Genomic DNA, 18,734 nt, shown 5'->3' with positions numbered 1-18,734 from the left:
TTAATTACTCCCCAAGCTATGTTTTGCAGACCCCACTTTGACAAGCGCTGCAGTTAGCCTGTTAGCATGGAGGATCTTTAGCCTGTGCTGGTTCTGATGGAGCTTTATCTCACTGCAGAAGGAGAAGAGCTCTTCAGTCACAGCGCTCTAAAGCCGGTCCGAGCCATGCCAGTAAAAGTTCAGCTAGCAGTCCCCACCTCTGAAATTTCTTGGACTTTTAAAGCCGATCCAGGTTGGGCCGTTTATCCCCCAGAACTAAATTTCTACCCTAGTTTGGACGGTTTGAAAAGTACCTCTGGTTGAAATGCAGCAAAAATGCTTGCAAATGTTTTTTTTTTAAATTAAATTTGGAGACATTTTTGAACTTTTTGTAACTACTTTTTCTATATTTTTCAATTTTTTCCTTTTTTAAAATTTCTGTCAATTTTTGCAGTTTCAAAATTTTTAAGAATTCTTGCAATTTTTTAAAATTATAAATTTGTACAAATTTTTGAAATTTGATAATTGTTAAAAAAAATTGCAATTTATTTCATTATTTTTTTTATTTTTTTGCTAATTTGTTATATTTTAAAATTTTGCAACATTGTCAAACTTTTTGCAATTTTTTTCAAGCAAAATTTATTAAAAATAAAACACAAAAAAAGCAAAAATAAAATAATTAAACAACTTATTTGTAAGACATTTAATCACTAGATTTTCCTATATTAATAATTTTAAAAAAATGTAATTTTTTTTATTTCAAAAATTCTTGCAATTTTTTTAAATTAAAAAAATTAAATTTGTAGAATTTTTTTAAATTTAACAATTTAAAAAAATTACAATTTGCTTTAATAATAATTTATATGTATGTATTCATTTTTTAATATTTCAATTTTTGTGATTTTTGTTTAATTTTGCAAGATTTTGAAACTTCTTGCATTTTTTTTTAGCAAAAGTTTATAAAAAAATAAAACACAAAAAAGTAAAATAAATTTGAACTTATCTTTAAGACAATTAATCACTAGATTTTGCTATATAAAGAATTTATTAAAAAATGTATTTTTTTTTCAAAAATACTTGCAAATTTTTTAAATTAAAAAAAAAATTGTAGAAATGTTTGAAATTTAATGATTTTTCAAATTTTTTTGCAATTTACTTTTTATATTTTTTTATTGTTTGGTATTTTTTTATATTTCAATTAATTGTAATTTGGGAAAATTTTGCCACAATTCTTGACGTTTTTGCAAAGTTTTATTTTTAGCAAAATGTATTCAAAATAAAACACTAAAATAATAAACTGAATTTGAACAACTTCTCTTTAAAACAATTTATCACTAGATTTTCCTATATACAGAATTGTATACATATACATTTTTTAGCGTGTATTGTGAAGATAACGAACAACAGTTAGTCGCTGTTGTCAGGGGGCTTTGACCAATCAGGATCCAGCATTTACAGATGGAGAATGAAGAAATAAAAGCACCCTTTGTGATTTTTTCCTGAAGAAAGGCTGTTTCTGTTGCAGGCTGTAAATATTTCCAGCTCTTTGTGAATCAGACTCAGTCTCATGTTTTCAAACAGCGTTTCTGCCTGAAGCTCCTGCAGCTGACGAGTTTTCTTTCCCAGGTTTTCCTTCATTCAGAGCAGCTAAAAAAGGAAGGAGGAAAGAGGAGAAGGAGTGGAGTGTTAGATCTGTGCATGAGGGATGATGCTGCACCACAGGCCGATCAGCTGGATCACCACAAAGCCTTCTTAGCGTGACATAATACTTCACAGTTCACGGCTCGCATCATATCTGAAGTGGGTCAGTGTTGTGTAACTCTAAAAACACGCCTGTTAGAGCCACTGTCACACAGCGAGGTGAGGCTTTATCCAACATCTGGAGGAGCGTTTTAGCCAAACATCCCAGCGTTTTTCTCTGAGTGCTGGATAAAACGGCGGGAGCGTCCAGCGCCCTCACTCTCTGACTCCCGCCTCACACAGTTGCCTGGTTCTGCAGGAAAACAAAGCAGAAAGCGTCTGGTGTAACATAAGACACCCTTCACTCGCTTCCCAAAGTGCACAATGGCTCATTTGAAGCAGCACAGAGGAGTCACATTGTTGAGGGTTTGAGGAGGAGGAGGAGGAGGAGAAAGACATTTGATGCTCCTGATGAGCTAAGGAGAACAGTAAGAGAGGTTTTTTTCTGCTTTATAAAATCCCCATCAGTCCGTCCTTCACAGGAAGAAATCAGCTGAGCTCTGAGGAGGTGCGGGTTCATCTGCATCCTCCATCTCTACCATGACCCAGTAAGCTGGACTTCATCACCCCAACACCCCCCTCTTCTCCTCCCTTCACACAGACTCCTTCTCCTCGGTGCATTCAGACAGGCTGCGTGCACATTAACGGATGGCGTGGGAGGAAAAGGCTCCTGCCCCTTTAGTTAAGGGTCAGGAGCTGCGGCGCTCGGAGCAGAAAGGCCGTCACTGAGCCAGTCTGAGTCTTCTGTTGGCTCTTTGACTCCTCTGCAGTGGCTCCTGTAGCTTTAACAAATATTACTGAAAAAAAGACTTTTATTTTTCTTCCAGAGGGTATTGATGATCAAAGACACTGACACTAAATAAAATCCTGTGTTAACATTTAGTTGAACTAAATCTTCATCCCATCTGTCAATAAAGCCTGCCACCGCTCTACTTCACCTCCTACAACATCAACAGCCCACCAACTTTCCATGCACCTGTGGCTAACCTCAAGTTTTACAGCCCTGGGAAGATAACTACATCTACAAAAAGACTCATCTGGAAGAAAATATAAATTTTAATTCATTTAACTGACAACGTGATGGATCAATATACATGATTGATATGTGGCAAAACATTAGCAAACAACAAAAATGATGCATTAGGTGATGTAAGCAATACTTGTTATCAAATTAAAGTATTCTTTCAAAAAGTTTGCAGTTTAAATTTTTGCCAATTTTTGACATAAAAAAAAATTGCAAATTTTTAATAATATATTAAAATGTTTTTTTTTCTTATTTTTTAATTCTATTTTTTTTTTTTAATTTTTGACATTCCAATTTTTTGGCATTTTTTAAAATGTAAAAAACATTTTCTGTGTTTTGTTTACATTTTCATAATTTTCACATTTTTCTTGGATTTTTTTGAAAGTCTGAGCATTTTTTAATTAAAAATATATTTTTTAAATTTTTATAATAATAATATAGCAAACAACAAAAAATGATGAGTTAAGCAAAAATAATTAAATGTTTCTAGATTCAACTATTGCTTCAAATAATAAAAAAAAGCGAATTATTTTATTTCCTTAAATTTTTGAAATTTCTTTTTTTTTGTCATTTTTGAAATTTTAAAAATTCATAAAAAGCTTGCAAAATTATCAAATTAAAAGAATTTAATTTTTCAAATTTAATTTTAATATTTTTTATTGCTTTGCAATTAACTTATTTTTTTTATTTTGGAAAAAAAAATCATTTTGGGGATTTTTGTGATATTTTGCAACATTTTGGAAGTTGTGCATTTTTTTTTGCAAATTTTATTAAAAATAAAAAACACTAATAAAAGTAAAATACATTTTCACAACTTCTTTTTTTTAGTCAATTAATCACTAAGTTTTTCTATGTAAAGAATTTTAAACACTTTTTGTCTTTGTTGTGAAAATAAAGTAGATTTTGTGGCTCCTGAAAGACTTTAATCCAGCTGAGCTGAGGATAAACGGCTCCTATGAGAGTGAAGGTTGCAGACCCAGAGGTGAAGTGATAAGAGTCAAGTTTTGAACGCAGGATTTTATTTAGTGTCAGTGTCTTCAATCATCAATACCCTCTGTAAGAAAAATACAAATTCTTTATTTCAATTATATCTTTTAAAGCTAAAGGAGCCACAGCAGAGGTTGAAGACCCTTGTTCTCCCTGAACCAGGAACTGAAGCTCTGGCCTTATCAGCGTTAGGGCCGTTGAGCAACTCTTCAGACAGAGACGGTTGTGTAATCACACCTGGCCGCCTCCTGAGAAGGAAGTCACCAAACAAAGTGCAGAGTGAGGGCTTGTTTCTGGCGAGGGCTGAGGTTGTTTTATTTACATGTGTAAAAGACACCATCTGGAGGACTGTAAACCTCCAACGCCCCGCCAAGCCGCTCTTGGCTGGGCTCCAGACTCCCAACAGTCAGGTCCGGGTCGGGGCCTATCAGTCAGGGAGGGAGCGACATGGTTTGTAAACAGAAAGGGAGGCGGAGGTCAAAGTTCTCCAGCGGTTACTCCTCCGTCAGTTTGGGGAGAGGCTGCCAAGGACTACGAGCCGAGGCCAAGTGTCTGAGCTGGACTTCTCCCTGCAGATGTGGGGACGCAAGCATGAGCCAGAGTAGGGACTGGATCAGGGATTAGGGGTTTTAGGTTTTACAGATTCATGAAGCAGATTTTTAAAAAAACTACACTCAATACGACATGTGCTTCTGATTTTCAGGTTGCAGAGAAGCTGAACCAGGTCCCTGATGGGGGCAGGTTTTGATCCCCTCCTGACTTTTGGAGTCCAGGACTCTGAGTTCAAGGAGGGGGCGGTGAGAGTCTCGTGTTTGGTTTTCTTCCAACGCGGTGGCGTGCGCGTCGCTACGACTCTCAGATTTTCCACGACAGTTGCCGTGGAGATGGCTCCAGCTGTTTCAAACCTCCCGGGGAAACAACTGGGGTTGATCAGAGCATTTCTTAAGGTTTTCATCCACGACACAGAGAGGTCTTAATTTGGAAGCTGCGAGGTAAGAAAGTCGGCCACACCGTGCTGAAACGAATCTGCTCTGTGACTTTTCTTGGCAGGCGTTTTGGGTCTGAGCTCCTCGCCACTTTATCGCCCTGACACACAGAGACAAACAAGCAGCCAAACCTCCAACTGCCCAAGCCCCAAACAATGCTCCTCTTATCCTCCTCTCCCTTTCTCCTCCTCTCTCCTCTAAAAGTCAACGACGTCCTGATCTCCAGAGTGGTTTGAACCAGTTTGGACAATAACTGCAAAGATGGGAGAAGACGAGGAGGTTTTTTTCTTTAATGGCACAGATGGATTTCATCAGCTGTACTTTTTCTGTCCTCCTCCTGGGACCCACACAGACGGGAGCCAGAGACCACCTCTCTGACAACCTGAGGGTGACGTCTGCAAGGTGGCACGTCAACCAAAGACAATGGGACAAAGATTATGTCATACCTTTGAGAAAATCTTCAAAAATAGGTCAACAGTTGAGAAAAATGAAAAAATTTCCTCAGAGTAAAATGAGAAAAAAAACTGTGAATTATTTGATGCGGCTCCGAAGTAGGGAAATGAGGATGAAGTTTGGCTCGACTTTCACTCACTTTCAGGAACTTGGAGAGCAGCGAGTTAGCTAACCAGCTAACCAGGTATGTGTCAAATATCCGTGATTAGCTTGAGTGTGTTCACGCATTCACGATCGGAAGATGTGGGTGTGCTGCAGCTGGCACTGAGCCAAGGAGGAGGAGCCCAGTTTGAAGTAACGAACAACCACAAATGACATTAGTGGAAACTGTTTCCTGATTGCAAAAGTGAATTATTTGATACGGCTCCGAAACTGGTATGGGTACCAAAATCTGGTTCCTATTAAGAATCACTAATAAATGGTTCAATTCATTGACACCATTAGCCTTTATGCTAAATGAGATGCTGACACAAAAAAAAAAAACATTGATCTCTGACACCAGATTCCAATTCAACACATTCAACATGTTAGATATCTCCTTATGGACTAAAAACCATACAGAAAAAATACCACTAGCTTGATGCTGATGTATACAGGAAACTGCATTGTTATGCTAGCTGTTAGCATATTTTTATAACTTTGGTTTTAAAACAGAATTTCTATTTTCATCACACAAACATATCACAGTTACTCTTTGTAAACAAAACTGGAAAAAAGGTAGGTAACAACCCAAAGCATTGCTATAACCACTCCGAGACACTAGATGGCCTACTTCAGTCAATAACATACACTGTAGACCTTGCTAGTACCGGGTTGGACCCCCTTTCTCCTTCAGAACTACCTTAATCCTTGGTGGCATAGATCCAACAAGGTCCTGGAAACCTTCCTCAGAGAGTTTGGTCCATATTGACATGATAGCATCACACAGTTGCTGCAGATTTGTGGTCTGAACATCCATGATGAGAATCTCCCGTTCCACCACATCCCAAAGGTGCTCTATTGGATTGAGATCTGGGGACTGTGGAGGACATTTGAGTCCAGGGAACTCATTGTCATGTTGAAGAAAGCAGTCTGAGATGATTCCAGCTTTATGACATGGAGCGTTATCCTGCTGGAAGTAGCCATCAGAAGATGATACACTGTGCTCATAAAGGGATGGACATGGTCAGCAACAATACTCAGGTAGGCTGTGGACTTTTTTTTCTCTCTTTTTCTAATTTTTTCTTTTTTTCCTTTTTTCCCCCTTTTTCTCTTGATTTTTCTTTTTTCTGTTTTTTTTCTTTTTTCTTTTTTCCCCATTTTCCTTTCTTTTTTCTTTTCCCCTTTCTTTTCCTTCTTTATTTCTTTTTTCTTTTGTCCCCCCTTGTTTTTCTTTTTTCTTTTTTTTCTCTTTTGTTTTCTTTTTCTTGTTTTTTCCCTTTTTTTCTTTCTTTTTTCTTTTTTCTTTTTTCCTTTCTTTTTTTCTTCCCCCCTTCTTTCTTTTTTCTTTCTTTTTTCTTTTGTCCCCCCTTGTTTTTCTTTTTTCTCTTTTTTTTTGTTTTTTGTTTTTTCCTTTTTTCTCTTTTTTTCTTTTTTCTTCTTTTTCCCTTTTTTCTTTCTTTTTTCTTTTTTTTTCTTTTTTTTCTTTTGTCCCCCCTTGTTTTTCTTTTTTTCTATTTTTTTCCTTTTTTTTTCTTTTTTTTCTGTGGACTTTAAACCATGCTCACTTGGTACTAAGGGGCCCAAAGTGAGCCAAGAAAATCTCCCCCACACCATTACACCAGCAGCAGCAGCCTGAACCGTTGATACAAGGCAGGATGGATCCATGCTTTCATGTTGTTGAGGCCAAATTCTGACCCTACCATCTGAATGTGGAGCAGAAATCGAGAAGTCTCTGAGTTACTGTTTCCTTTCTATCAGCTCCAACCAGTCTGTCCATTCTCCTCTGACCTCTGGCATCAACAAGGCATTTTGTCCCACAGAACTGCTGCTCACTGGATATTTTCTCTTTTTGGGACCATTCTCTGTAAACCCTAGAGATGGTTGTGGGTTAAAATCCCAGTAGATCAGCAGTTTCTGAAATACTCAGACCAACAACCATGCCACGTTCAAAGTCCCTTAAATCACCTTTCTTCTCTATTCTGATGCTTGTGCCTAAATCCACTGAGATGCTGCCATGTGATTGGCTGATTAGAACGAGCAGTTGGACAGGTGTGCCTGATAAAGTGGCCGGTGAGTGTTTATAAAAATAGTGTTGTTATAATAAAATTCAGTTGACCCAGAAAACCTGTAAAGCTACTTTTGGTACAGAGAAAACTCACAGGAGGAACTGATGAGGGAATCCATAAAGAATCAGATCAATAAAGACACTGGTATCAATACAATCTTATCAATACACATCCCAACTCTGAAGTGGAAGTCGCTGCATGTCTGTGAACACAGTTCATCATTGTATCCTCAAAGTCAGGTCTATTCAGCACCTGAGCCTGTTCAAGATGGACTGAGGGGAAGTGGTCCAATGAATCCAGACCTGACATTCTTTTTGGAAACCATGGACGCCGTGTCCTCGGCTTGTTCTCAGTTCAGAGTTCAAACCCAGCATCCCTGATGGTCTGGGGATCAGTAATCCACATTGTGTCATGATTACAACAGCATGTAGTAGAAGAGTCCAGGGGCTGAAATGAAAATATTTGGAGCACCATGAAACAAAACAAAGATAGAAACACGAAATATGATTCCTGCAGCTTCTCGGCCAACGTCATACGAATAAATCACATTCTTCTGCAGAGCATCAAACAACGCCTTTCTTTAAAACAGATTAAAAGCACCATTGTCCAACTGAGGCTGACTCGTGTCTGCTGTGAGCTCCCAAAGCCAAACTTACTGTGCGTTCACACCAAAAGAGGCAAAAGCAGCACGCCAGAAGTTAATTCATTTTCAATGAAAGCCCGGCGTACTGAGCGGCTAACGCGGCTAAAGCAGCTAAAGCATCACCAGATGAGAAGTTGAGCCTCGGTCAACTTTATGGTAATTAGCTGTGACGCAGTTCAGCGGCAAACGGTGGCAACCAATCAGAGTAGAGATGTCCTTCGACCGTGTGGGCCCTAAAGAGCAACACATGTAACTTTGGTTCCTAGTTCAGTCTTGGAAACAGAAAAGCTCATAAACTGTGTTCAGGCTCACCTGTTCTTTTTAATATCCACCTTTTTAGCTACAGACACCAGCAACAACAACATTTGTGCTGTGGAGGTGGTAGGTTGTTCTGGTGAGTTAAAAAAATGTGCAGTAACAGCAGAAAATAGCGAAGTGAAGTGTAGTCTGTGGCAAAGACGTAGCCTAGCCTAGCATGCTAGCATTTCTTGCTTCATCTGAATGAGATGACACCAGGGCTCCAGACGAACTTTGTTCAGCAACGATCTGAGGTTTGCGCCGGGGGGGCAGGTTACTTTATTACCAAACAGTCTCTGCTGGATCCTTCTGGATGGCTTCGTACCGGACTGTGCGCCAGGATCTAGGGCTGCAGCTATCGAATATTTTAGTATTCGAGTATTCTACTGAAAATCCCATCGATTAATCGAGTAATCGGATAAAATACATTTTTGTTTAGTTAAAGAGCAGATATTTTTCAAATGAAAATTTTTCTCTTTAAGAAATAGAATTTTCTGATACAGCATGTCAATAAGAGCACTTGCTTTGGTAGCTCCAAAATTTATAAACACACTCTGACACATTTTTTTGTGTCTTGTACACCTCATCAAATGTTGCGGACCCAAACGGCACCCGTTTCGTAGAACGACCCATTAATCTCCAAACTACAGAAAAGAAGCTAGATTTGTTGCTAGTTGCTATTTTGTATAAGAGTTAGCTTGAGGGGTCTGAAAACTCTCTGAATATGGCCTCAGCTCTATTTGAAATACCACTCTTTGATCTTTTTTAAAAATTAAACGATTCCTCGAGGCAGAGAAAATTACTCGAGTATTTTGGTAATCGAGTGCCTCGAATCATTCGAGGAATTGTTTCAGCTCTACCAGGATCTGAACGGACGTCGGTAACCTGGTGTTCACTTGCCTGGAATTGGGGCGACATCGAAGCTATTTTTTGGTATTTTTTGGCCTGGTCTACCACTGATTTTTGTTTCTCAATCGAGTATTTTTGTTTTGGGCGACCTTTTTTCTTCCTTGAGGATTTATCTTTTGTTTCTTGTGGATTAACGTTGTTAAAAACAGGATTAAAGGAGCGTTTAAAATAGTGTGAAGAAGGACAGCTTGTACTTTTTCATGATTTTGGGTTTATGAACATTGAGATTATTGTTTTATTTTGGTTGTGATGTGGTGGATAAATCAATATTATCTCCTTTGTAAATTGCCTTTTTTACATTATGTTCATGCTTTAAACTGAAGTTGAACAACAGGAAGCAGCTGCTGCTGCAGAGAAGTCACTGTGCAGCTCCTTTAAATGACAAGCGCCATTTCACTCTGACGTCACACACATATACGCTTGCCGCTTTTGCCTCTTTTGGTGTGAACGCACAGCTCGGCCGAGTTGAGCAGCAAGCCCTCTTCTCTCATCAGGAGCAGAAACTGTGTCGGCCTCTGAATCATTAAACCTGAGGACTGTTCGGCCGTATGTTAGTGTGAAAGTTATCAAAGCTCAGAGTTCACCAGCTGAAACCCAAACGGCTCAAACGAGCAAAGTTTTCAGCCTGACAGAAGTTTGAGGGCTAAAAACAGGCGAGAGCTGCTGCTAATTATCCACCGTCAGGGAAAATATTCATCACAGCAGCAGGACAGAGGCCGAGGAGGTCGGAGAGCAGAGGAAACACATCACCCAACGCAAATGTTTGTGTTTGAGAAGAAAGACAAAAATGAGGTGTCGCTTTCTGAATGAGCCCCCCACACACACACACGCTCACACACACACACACACTCCCTCCTCGCAGCACGCCAGCTTCAACAACAGGCGGGAAGTGGCAGGGAGGGAAGAAAACAGGCGAGAGAGGGCTGAAAGTGCCTGTCTGAGCGGCTTAATGATGCAATCTGCCAGAAACACCCCCCCCCGACCTCCCCCTGAAATCCTCCTCCCGCGCCCGCTCCAGCGATGACATCACCTCTCTGAGAGGCAGCGCGGCAGTCACTGACATATTTTCCGGCAGGGTAACGTTTCAAGCTGTCACAGCAGCAACAGGAGGAACTGTTGCCAATATCACTGACTTCAAGTTGAAATTACCTCATTTTTGGTGAAAGTGTCGGCGAAACAACCCGACCAGAGCTGGATGTGAGGGAGCGAGCAGAGATGGCGATGTTTGCTTTCATTAAACAACCAGTGGCGACGTGTGAAAGTGTTTGGGTGAAGCTAGCTACCATGGACGACGTCTGATAAAAGATGGAGTTTCCTGTCAGAGCATACTTTAAAGACAAAGACTCTTAACTTTCACTTCCGGGAAATTTAAAGGAAGAGTCAGCAGGATTTTCCTGAAAAAATAAAATATCAACGTCTCCTCTGGGCCTTTCTACATGTGTGTCAGTGTCTGTGTCTGCCTCAAACCCCCTCCTCTGCCTGGATGTTGATGTTTTGGTTGTTTCAGGATGTTTCTGGGAGGAGAGTAAGCACGTTTACATCAGCCAATCACAGCACACCCAGTGGGCAAGTGGCTTTGCGTGTAGATTACCGAGTGGAAGAAGCTAATCAGAGCAGCTAGGAGTGAAATGAAACTACAAACAGATAAGGCGCTTTCCCAAATGAGTGTGTAGCTTGGCTCGCTTTCACACGGTTTCAGGTTAGCTTTCTGCTAACCAGGTACGTGTCAAGTACCAGTGATTAGCTTGCGCTAACATGCTAAGTCAGGTGCACGGCTCTCGTGTCTCTTCCATACAGAAACGTGATGCTACATGTGGTTGCTGAGCTAGTGTGCGTGTTCCCGCAGTCACAGTAAGAGGCTGTGGGTGTGTGCTGCCGCTGGCACTGAGCCAAGGAGGAGGAGCCCAGTTTGAATGTTGTGTTCATGAACAAGTAACGAAAATTCCTGCAGACTCTACCTTTAATCCCTATTTAGTCTAAAAAATGAAGACTTTTTTGATTGTAAAACTGTCTTTTTTTGCAAAGTTCCAATTTCGTTTCTTTGTTCCTCAGTCCTCCAAAATAAAAAACTCTTATTCTGTGACGATGTCTTTAAACTACAACCCTTTTCTTTTAAGCTTACAACTATTTCTTGTGAAGTAACCATTTCATTCTAAAAAAGATGCTACAGTAGCACAAATAAAACTTGAATTTTCTAAAAGTGAAAGTCTGAATGTCTTCCGAAGCAGTAATGTACCAGTTACCTAAGAGGCAGTTTTGCATTGTTGATGCATGATGGCGTGCCCAAGATGAATGCGATCCACTCTTCCTAGGTAGTTTTGATGTTTACATAGTCAGAGAAAACAAGATCATTTGGGTCTGGAAAGATCACCCAAGATGGCGGCAGCTAATGAGGTAATATCAGCCGATACTGATATTGATACTGATATAACGTGCATCCCTAGTCATGACATATTTCTGTAAACTCTCAAGAAGTTGTGTGTGATACAACCAGCGTTTGGGTGCTTTATCGCCATCTACTGTTCTGGAGTGTAAATAAAGCTCCTGCAAGCGCAATGCACGGCAGAGAAAACAACTTTCCAAATTTTTTCTCAGATGCACAACCCACTGGAAAAAGCACCGTGGTCCCAGCTGAGAACAGGTGAGGACATTCCTGTTTTTCTCTTTTCAGCTCCAACACCGTCACAGCCTGCGAAATGTAAACTCAGCTCATTAACCGTTGATTCTGCAGGAAAACAGTGTTTTTTTCCGATCAGCGCGGCTCGCTGGAGCCAATTAAGGCGATTGAGAGGCTTTTGCATCAGAGGCTGTAAAACCCAGCTCTGATATCTGACATTGATCGGACTGACACGCCAGGCTGGGCCCATAAAAATGCTGATTGGGGGGTCTTCTGATCGCTCTAAGAGCAGATTGGAGCAGACGTAGCTCAGCGTCCAAAGGGTTTTCTCCAGACTGCCTGAGCAAGCAAAAGGAGGAGGAGGAGGAGGAGGTGGATCATGGCTTATCCCACACTTGTTGAGATCTGGAGGGTTAAGTGCTTTTCACATGTTGGGGTAAAGAGGAAGCATCCAGTTTGATACTGAGCCTTCTGATTGGCTGATACCAAAGCCCAGTCATCAGTTTTGGTATCAGGTCTTTAAAAACTCGGATCAGTTCATCCACAGAGTCAGATTAAGACCACTGCAGGCCAAGCACAGGTTTGGGGATTATTCTGATGTCTTATAATACGGAGTTTTAATCTCCTGCCTGTCGATATCACTCAACCTGAACAACAACCCGTCTGACCCGCTGACATTTCCCGCCCTTAGATTTGTTGTGCTGCGAGGCTGACAGCGAGGGCTGATGCATATTTATGCCGCCGCTTCCTGTGAAAAGCCGCCGCGCCCTGAGAGAGGGAGACAGGTGACGGCGAACACGTGGATTGACGGGATAACGGAGCTTCGCTTTGTTTCCCAACGCTCATATCTCTGCTTCACCGGAAAATTTAAAAATACACAAAATGAATCTGAGTGAAAAGCCTGGACTTAACTAGGAGTTTAAATTAGGTTTACAACAACCACATAGAACAGGAAGATGTAGATAGGATCAACTCATCTGATAGTAACAGGATGAGTGAGTAGGGTCGGTACCTTTCACATTAAAGTAATACGGTATGTATGCTGGTACCTGAAATAACACACAACGTAACAAGCAGTAGTAAACATTCACAGAGAAATTTAAACTTATTAATATAATTTGAACTAAAGTATGTAATGTATCCAAGTGGTTCCACAAGTTTGAGGTGCTCATCTTTTTTGTGCCTGATCAAAAATTGCGGCATTTTATACAACGGATCAAAAATCGGCTTTTTAGAAGAAAATACAGCCGATGGCCGATAGAGACAAATGTCCAAATATCTGCCTGATATATCGGCCGATGTATCAGTCTACCTCTAGTTTTTAATGCCATAAAAGTCTGTTTACATGGTTTCCGGTCTTCCTGTAGCCAGCCTCATGCGGGTCTTGATAAACAGCAACTTTTAGCACTTCAGCAAAGCTTTCATTTTTTAAACCGGATGTTTCCCCTTGGACCAACAAAGCTTAAAAAACTTCCTGCGCTGTTTGGTTCGACTGCATGTTTACAACAACACCTCCCTGTTCTCCATCAGTACGCTGCAGCCTGAGAAGAACCACCTGATGAAGACGACGGGAATTTGCACAGTGTTCGTCTTTGGTGCTTAACGATGCTGACTGATTAACATCATCGCCCCCTACTGGTCTGGCATGCTCATGGTACACCCTGGTGGCGTTACTCAGGGGTTTCCTGTACAATGGGAGGGTTTGTTTCCCAAGTCAGCGTGCCTGAAGGCCTGAGGGCCTGATGGTGCTTCCACCTCCACACAAAAACAAACCCTCAAAGTCAGGTGAGCTGTGGGAGTGATGGAAGGGTTCGCTGCCTTGCTGAGGGGCTGCAGTGACACCTGACTGCTGATAATGTCATTTCCAGCCGCCGCTGGGGGGGAAGGGGGACGTGGCGACGACGGGCTCTGGAGGAGGAAGGGATGATGCGTGGAAATCGAAAAATTAGGTCAAAGTCTGCGGGATGTTGAAGCTTTGCATTCGCTGCCGCCGTGCATTTACAGCGTCAGCTGAGCACGTAAATAATGCAGCGGGGCATCTGACCCCATTTCCCCCAGACGCGCTTGTTTACATACGAGCAGATCCCAGCTCCTCATGATCGGAGAGAATAAAGGAATGTGTGTCACTTTCTGCGCCTCCTCTTTCTCCTCCCTGCTCGGGTGCAGATCCTCTAAAACCTCCAGCAGTGGAAACATGAAAATACAGTGTGTGTGTGTGTGTGTGTGTGTGTGTGTATGTGTGTGTGTGTCAGCTGTTCAAACTGCTTCTCTCTGCCTGAATGTCTGAGAAAGAGGGAAAACAGCGCTCAGAAGGCAGCTGAAATATGACACTATGATACACTCCAGGCTGAGCAAGAGTGCAGCAATGTGACATATCAATCTGAGAGAGGAGGAGGAGGAGGAGGAGGAGGAAGAGGAGGAGGAAGAGGGGGGGGGCTAATGAGAAAATCAATACCAAACGACGTCTCAGTATCAGTGGAAAGAAGCAGATATACGTCGCAGAAAACCGTCCGTCTCAGAGCCTCATGTGAACGCGTCGTCTGCAAACAGCTGCACGCTCTGTGTGCAGAGTCTGAGCGGCGTGCACGGCTCTGCTGAACGGGATTTTCCAAAATAACAATGAGGGGGAAAAGAAAAAAGAAAAAAGCTCCTTAATGAAAACCTACAGATGAATGTCTGTGCAGCTTTCCTCTGATATTCCCACCGGAGGCTTTAATGCCTCTGTGGAGATCAATGGAGACTTTCAGATCTACTTTATGCTGGTGTTTATCTGCAGTGATGGAAAGAGCAGTCAGCTGATCAATACAGACTGTTACTTTAACAAACAATTAGCTATTAAAAAAAGCTCAGTATCCTCCAGATTGGGCTGGTTTTGTTGAAATAGAGAGGTCAGGTTCACCTCTCTGGGGTCAAACAGTGAATATTTTCACTTCAGTTTAACTCCAAAAGACAAAATCTCACATTTCTGATGTTTTTGATCAGTTTGCTCCTTTTAAGTGTTTTGTTTTATTTGACTTATAAAGATGCAGCAGACTCAGAGTCACAGCGTGTGTCTAATGCTGCATTTTAGTCATAATTCAGTAAAAACCTTACATTTATTTATTTATTTTATTTTATTTTTTCAGGTTAATTCCACAGAAATGTGATTTGAAGTTTTGTTTTTACTGTAACTCGGCTCAAATGTGTCCTGATGCCTTCACACAAGTTCCTCATCTCCTGCATCCAAATCAAAGCCAGATCATCGAGGCAGCGTGTGTGTGTGTGTGTGTGTGTGTGTGTGTGTGTGTGTGTGTGTGTGTGTGTGTAATGGAGACATGCACATGAACTTTTCCCTCCTCGCAGCTCAAACTCGGAGCCGGTCCGCCCTCTCTTCAGAGACCGACCAGCAGCGACACAAACACCCGCAGAGCAGCAGCGAGGAGCCGGGAACAGCCGCCGAGCTCCAGTACTCACCCTCGGATAACTCCAGCTCCAGCTCGGCCAGTTTGGCCCGCACCTCCGCAGGAAGCGGTACCGGGTCCCGGTCCGCCATTCCGCCGTCAGAAACCGACTTAGATCTCCGTTTTCCGTCCGTCCCCCCTCTTTTCTCTCTGCAGGCTTCCTCTCGGACCCCAAAATATCCAAAGTCACTCACACAGTATCCGTGTGTGTGCGTGTGAGTGTGTGTGTGTCGCACTGTGTGCGGCAGCAGCGCTGGAAGCTCACCAGCGTCAACCAGCGAAGAGGAGCAGCTTCAACTTCCGGTGTTGTGGTTTATAAAATAAAAGCACACGACAGCTTCATGGAGAGGGATGGGAATTGATTAGATTCTGTCAATATCGATTCCCTTATCACTTCCTGTTGTGAATTTTCTTGGTACAAAAAGTATCTTTACAGGTTTTCTGTGTCAACAACATTTAATTGAGTTTATACTGTAAGTGAATAAAATGTAATTGGTCCCTGAGTCTGGATATTTCTGAGCATAATTAAACAGAAACAGGTCAAAATTTCACACAATGTGATGTTGATGTTCTGTGTTGTAATATATTAATAATTCAAGTAGGCCATCTAGTGTCTCAAAGTGGTTACAGCAATAGTTTAAGTCGTTAGGAACCTTTCCGTTAGCCATGAGCCTTTCATTAGCCTGTTAGCTTTTGACGTTTGAAATTCTCAGTATTTTTTACAAAGAGTTGATGTGATATGTTTCTGTGAGGAAAGTTGAAATTCTTTTCTGAAGCTGAAGTTATACTGATGTATGCTAACTGCTAGCATTTCAATGTAGTTTCCCGTATACGTTAGCATCAAGCTTGCGCTATTTTGTTATTTTGGTAAATAAGGCGATTTATACCATGTTGAATGTACTGAATATGAATCTCCTGAGAGAGAGTGATGTAGAGAGTGATCTTCAGGAAAACTTCAAGCTGAAAATCCTGAATCAGAGTTTTCTTGGGAAACGTTAGCTAACTGCTAAGCTAAGCTAGCTGCAGCAGACTAGTCGACGTAAGGCCCAGTGGCTCCAGCACAATGTAAAGAATCGATAAGAGAATCGTTAAGCAGAAAGGCTAACGATATCTATGGATTGAAACATTTCTCATAGATTCTCAACAGGAACCGGTTTTTTGATTCCCATCCCTATTCATGGGCTGCTGTACTGTTAACCTTGGAGGTCATTTCAGTGACGTCACCAATTTGTTTCAGAAGAAGAGATGTTAACACTAATAAACGACCAACCCCAACAGACTTCTTCACTGACTGTGAAACATTCAGAAGTTAACTTGTATCTTTAAAGCAGAAACCCTCCCCAACCAAAGACCAGCTGAGTCTGAGACCTGGGTCATGGGAAAGGATCCTGAAAACTGAGTCCAGACAGAGAACTGCTCCAAATCTACCAGAATGTTCATGATTAAGTATTTTTGGGTTGGTGATTATCATAGTTAATGGTTTGATAAAATACTTTAGTTTTACTGTGAACATGAATGTGTCGAACTGATTGACAGTTTCAGCTAAAGGTCTGTAGTTAAAACAGTCTCTGTTTACCCCAAACCACCGGGTGCTCTGCAACGGTCAGAACCTTCTGGTGTCGTGTCATTTGTGACAAGCCACCACGGAACAAGCAGACATTTTTATGATGCTTACTGTTTTAAATTTGCAATTAATGAATGCTAACTTGTCTAGATGAATGGCACTTAATACCATATGTTGATAAAAAAGGCGTGTGCAACTTCATGATGGCGAAGGTGGTAAAGGGTCTATCAGGGGAATTGTGACTGCAATCATTTGATCTTAGCATAAATGTCTTTAAAACAAGAAAATCTCTGAATATTGCTGTAAAAACAGACATTTCAACATGGATGTTGAGGATGGAAGGGTGTATCCAAGCCTTTTTGAGCAAACCTCCAGTGGAAACTTGAGGTACTGCAGCTTTTGTTTGTTTGTTTGTTTTGTTTTTAAATACAATTTCACTTCATTTTTTCTTTTTCTGTGCTTCTGTGCTGGAGGATGCAGCTTGGACAGCTTCCCAAATGCCATAACAATTGACACTCCCTCTACAGGCTGGGGGCGGTATAGGTTATATGCTTGCTTTCCTCTTTACAAAGAAGAATGACAGGTCCGTCTATCAAATCAAGGAGCACATTAAAAACATAGCATAATTAAAAAGGCTTTGGACAAATATCTTTTTGAAAACTCAAAGTAATAAGCTTAGACTTGTGTCACCACTTGTGTCGAATTGACTGAAATAAAAGATATTGTGATTGAAACAATTACAAAGAACGAACCACCAAAGTAATAGCCTGAGAAAAAGACAGTGTAAAGAAAGTCATACTAATGAACAAAAAGCACAATAAAATACCCAATTTAATTACAGCTTAGACTCAGTGTTTGTTTTGATATCTCAGTCTCCTTAAAGTACTGAGATGGGTTGTGCTTTTATTTTGAAGGTAATGTCCCTGACCTTCCGTGGTGATGCATTTCCAACAAGTCTAACTTTACACAATGATCAGGTGAAATCAGAGCAGAAGACTTTAAACAGATGGAATATCCTGCACTGCCCATGAATAATTTAACGACACATTTCAAACTGTTTTTAATCGATTTATTTATTTATTTATTTGTCTCTGTTTTTGTTGGACTTTAACTGCAGCTGAATTCGATCAAACTTCTTATTTTTCACCAATAGAGGGCGCCAGATTTCCATCTACACTGACCCATGCATCGAGTCCTTTTTAACTTAGCAGATGAATAATACTTGTGATTATATATTTTTTCAATTTGGAGTCAAACATTTTGAAAAATCCAAACCCTGTCTAATCCAAAGTCAGGACAGGCCTGCGATACACTTTGAAGCCACTTGGGGGCAGCAGAAGTCAGATGATAAACAACACTCACAGCTGTTCTGACAACCTGATGAGCTCAAGCTTAAGCACGACTCCACCTGAATAGCACTGCTTTTTTTTTTTTTTTGGTAACTTTATTGGTTGTTTCAATATTGTCGAGATCTAGTTGGTTTAAGTTCACCTTTTATTCCCTTTTTGCTCTGTTTGGTCTCCACCAACTGCTGACGAAAAACAGTCAGACGGCTCAGGTGTGGGTTTAAAATCAGACATTAGTTTGTTTGGTTTTTGTTTTTTTATTTACTATTATTATTTTACTATTATTATTATTATCTATACAGAAAAGTGCAGAAAAAAGTCCGGTGTTAAAAGTACAAGCTTTCTAAAATAATTCAACTTTTTTAATTTGACATTTTCGTACTTTTTGACCCTCAAAAGTTTCGGACAGCTCTCAGTCTTTATAAGGGGTCATGTATGATGAACAGGTTGTTATAAAATCAGAGTCCAGACAGGGTGAGCAGAACCTGGACATGAAGGGGAGGAGCCTGCTCACCCTGAACAGATTCAAGTTTGTATAATGA

The 18,734-nt window shown here is 40.8% G+C and overlaps 1 protein-coding gene across 2 annotated transcripts in view; it reads right to left on the bottom strand.

Moving 5' to 3' along the window:
* Positions 1-15,551, bottom strand: part of LOC141804021 (disco-interacting protein 2 homolog C) — a 148,087-nt gene extending 132,536 nt beyond the window's left edge. For both annotated transcript variants that reach the window (XM_074688222.1, XM_074688223.1), the window contains exon 1: positions 15,296-15,551. In XM_074688222.1, coding sequence (XP_074544323.1) covers positions 15,296-15,374 — 79 coding nt within the window. In that variant the 5' untranslated portion in view covers positions 15,375-15,551. The remainder of the gene's footprint in view (positions 1-15,295) is intronic.
* Between the last annotated feature and the right edge of the window lie 3,183 nt (positions 15,552-18,734).

The sequence above is a fragment of the Halichoeres trimaculatus genome, unplaced genomic scaffold (assembly GCF_033239565.1).
Source record: "Halichoeres trimaculatus isolate MK-OKI-2021-1 unplaced genomic scaffold, fHalTri1.1 fHalTri1_scaffold_15, whole genome shotgun sequence".
Lineage (NCBI taxonomy): Eukaryota > Metazoa > Chordata > Actinopteri > Labriformes > Labridae > Halichoeres > Halichoeres trimaculatus.
The sequence above is the reverse complement of the archived record's forward strand: the minus strand, read 5'-3'. Positions and strand labels throughout refer to the sequence as shown.